The 3,162-nt window shown below is 38.5% G+C and overlaps 1 protein-coding gene across 1 annotated transcript; it reads right to left on the reverse strand.

Moving 5' to 3' along the window:
* Positions 1 to 415: 415 nt before the first annotated feature.
* On the reverse strand, positions 416 to 3,162 carry LOC136804035 (glutamate receptor ionotropic, NMDA 3A-like). The gene is made up of 3 exons (XM_067060775.1): positions 2,887 to 3,162; positions 1,856 to 2,025; positions 416 to 967 (listed from the first exon to the last, which is right to left on the reverse strand). The coding sequence occupies exons 1-3, from the start codon at positions 3,115 to 3,117 to the stop codon at positions 538 to 540; spliced, it is 831 nt and encodes a 276-aa protein (XP_066916876.1). The 5' UTR covers positions 3,118 to 3,162; the 3' UTR covers positions 416 to 537.

Here is a 3,162-nt window from a genome sequence, read left to right on the forward strand (position 1 = left end):
AAATGGGTGGAAATTGGGGGCAGGCAATTTAACACCTGCGTTGGCGTATAGTAGGATGCAACCTTTGGGATCTGCATAATATTCCGTTGGACGCAGCCACATTAGATTGGTTCGAAAAGTAGGTAAGATTTTGAATTTTTTTTGCTAGAGGACCCGCGACTTAGGCCCTGGCAAGAGTTTTTATGGCCAAAAAACTGACGTTGTAGGCAAAACTCCTAACCCTCAAAAGATGTTACGGTTCCTAAGAAACCGCTACTATCAAGGACACAATTTGTTTGTTTTTTATATTAAGGACTACTTTAGGGTCTTTAAGATCTCTTGAAATTTCGCACCTCTAGATTGTGCATAATTTTGGTACCAATTTAATAGTCTTTTTTTCAACCACAAATTTGTTAATGTTTTATTTAATCTCGTACGTAGAGCCATTTGCAATACTCTAATTTCATTTCACTGATGGACATGATACAATCGTGGAACCTTTTTGGAATTATTAAAAACGAACGGGATTTGTTATCATTTATAATAAGTTTATCAATTTTAATCAGTGTTACTTCTATTCTCTCCAACCCTGCTGTCGTTTCGGTCAACATTAAGTTTCCTTGCAACAAAGAAATATTCCATAATATTGATGCAGAGACCAATAGCAACTGTAAATCCAACAATCACCAACAGCCCTGAAAAATAAGTCCAATGAAACTGCTCGACTGGTGTGTAGTCATGACAATAATTAAGAAACCACTTTTTCTTCAGGTAACTTTCTCCATCAACTGCATCTTGCAGATCGAGTAGGGTATCTGATATCATTTTACCAAATGTGTAATTTTTACGGAATGCAAAACTTAGACCATGTTTTCCAATGTATGATTCGGGTACCAGTTCCACTTTGGTATCACATCCACTCATTGTGGCAAGGTCCTGATTGATTACTGGTAAAGAGCTCGTATCTGTTATCATCGCTTGGATTGTCCTGAAATTGCAAAAAGGTAGATATGAACGATACCGGAATGAAATGAACACGTGATTAGGTTATTACAAGTTAGTTGACGGTTTGCTACCCGTGGATAGTATTTAAATTTTACGTCTATATACCCCCGTCTCAAAGAGCCGATGTAGGACCACTCCCACCGGAAACTTTGGTCAAAATATCGTCCCTAGTTGAAAATTATACTTCAATTTTTGTTCCAATTGACAATAACCAAATAAACAAATCTTAAAGAGTGTAATATTTAATTTTTCCATTCTCACTAAATTCTTTGATTTGAAAACAATGGTATTGGAATATCAATCCCCGTCGAGTTTCACTCCGTTATTCTTATTCCCACCGGCTGAAGGGTATACTGGGTCTGTGAGAAGGGGAAGTTCATCTCGTGTTGATGGTCTAGATAAGCTTTTGTAGGTAAGTGAGATCTATACAGAGAACAGGCTAGCTATAAGCCATATAGATAGATAGATTTGAGCCGAATGCATTGGGGATGGGTCCTACCCAGGAAGGAGTAGGAATCACGGCACTGACAAACACTAAGATTTGACAGACGTGAGCCTGCTAAGCCATGGTGTATACCATGACACTCGAACGACACTGGGAGAGCGATGCTCACGCGAGACCGAACCTTATGAGTGTCACGACACGTCACAATGTCTGTCTAATCTACCCACACTCTTGAATCAGAGTAATGGTACCCAATTTCCCTCAAATGACATAGGTTGACCCGGGTGAAGGTATATTCACTAGCTAAGTGAATCGTAGAGACACGGTGGGTATCGAACTCGGACCTCCAGATACCGTAAACTTATCATATAAAACAAATAGAGGAAAATCTTTATTCAGTAAATGTCAACTTCGACGAAACCTTACCCGTTTAACATTTTCTCAACACCTTCCATTTCACTTTTGACAAAGTATTTAGACATAAATGTATACATTCTTCTAAAGCTTGCATCGGGGTGATACTTGAAAAAGGTTTCTATCGCATATCCTTGACCACCGACCATGGTAAAAATATAGTCTTCTGTAGGGTTTTGGAACTAAAAGAAGATTAAAAAGAGGATTAGTAGATATTGAGAGATTCTTTCCCATATCAGAAAAATCATTTAAGTAGAAAAAAGTAAGCCCTACAAGCGACCGTAGTACAGTGGTAGAGCATCCGGCTACAATTCGCAAGGTTGTGGGTTCAACCCCCAGCCGGGTCATACCAAAGATTCCCAAAATGGTACTTGATGCCTCTCTGCTTGATGCTCAGCAACTAAGAGAAGGATCAAGGGTAAGTGGAGAAATCCAGGGAGAAAGAGTGGCGCCCTCCCCTACCTTCGGGTAGATAGCTATCGAAAGAGGAGCCTTCGGGTCGCCTCCGACTGCGGTCGCAGACTTACTTACTAAGCCCTACATAACGAATTAAATGGCTAAATTGTGTCGGAAAAATTAAAAAAGTTCAAAACTAGAATCGCTAACTATCCAGTAATCGCTAATTATCCAGTAGCGTAGCCAAGAGGGTCGCAAAATTTGTGTAGGAGAGCAGATTTTTATGACACTCTAATTTTCTATTCATGTTATTAAAAGATAATTACAATGTCATAAAAATCTGCTCTCCTACACAAATTTTGCGCCCCTCTTCGCTACGCTACTGTTATCTGATCGTCTTTTTTTTTTGAGTTTGTTTGGAAATCTTTTTCCTGTCAATATCTTTCATCCAACATCAATTGAATCACCCAAGTGAAATCATGTCTTAATGCATGATTTTTACTTGGTAGTATAAATAAAAAATAAAGATGTTTAAGCCCCGAGTGCTAACTCTTTGATTTAATTTTACCTTCGTCTGATTCGTAATAAAGAAACTACAGTAACTCTGAAGAAGATGAGCATTATTGAACAAAGAATAATTTGATTACCTTTTCATCGTAAAATCCTTTAAAATTTTCGATCACTACATGTCCAATAGAGTTCGCAGTGATTCTGGCAGTATAGATGGACATAATGATGGTCATTGCAGATGCATACCCAAGAGCAACAAGACGTCCTGACCACATTCGAGGATTCATACCGCCCATATCTCTTTGAAACATCAAACCAAAAACGTAAGCCATGATCTCAGGGAAAAATATTGTAGGTTTACGTCTCATATTTGCTGCACTTTTCTCAATTACAGATATGATGAATAATGTCAG

This window comes from Clytia hemisphaerica, unplaced genomic scaffold (genome assembly GCF_902728285.1).
Source record: "Clytia hemisphaerica strain Z4C2 unplaced genomic scaffold, Clytia hemisphaerica genome assembly, whole genome shotgun sequence".
Taxonomy (NCBI): domain Eukaryota; kingdom Metazoa; phylum Cnidaria; class Hydrozoa; order Leptothecata; family Clytiidae; genus Clytia; species Clytia hemisphaerica.

What these genes read in the sequence shown, in the direction of transcription:
- LOC136804035 (XM_067060775.1), bottom strand. Translation starts at nt 3,117, where the DNA reads ATGAGACGTAAACCTACAATATTTTTCCCTGAGATCATGGCTTACGTT. An exon ending in AAGGATTTTACGATGAAAAG is followed by an intron (nt 2,026 to 2,886) that starts GTAATCAAATTA and finishes ATCTTCTTTTAG; the next exon opens with TTCCAAAACCCTACAGAAGA. An exon ending in GTTGAGAAAATGTTAAACGG is followed by an intron (nt 968 to 1,855) that starts GTAAGGTTTCGT and finishes TTGCAATTTCAG; the next exon opens with GACAATCCAAGCGATGATAA.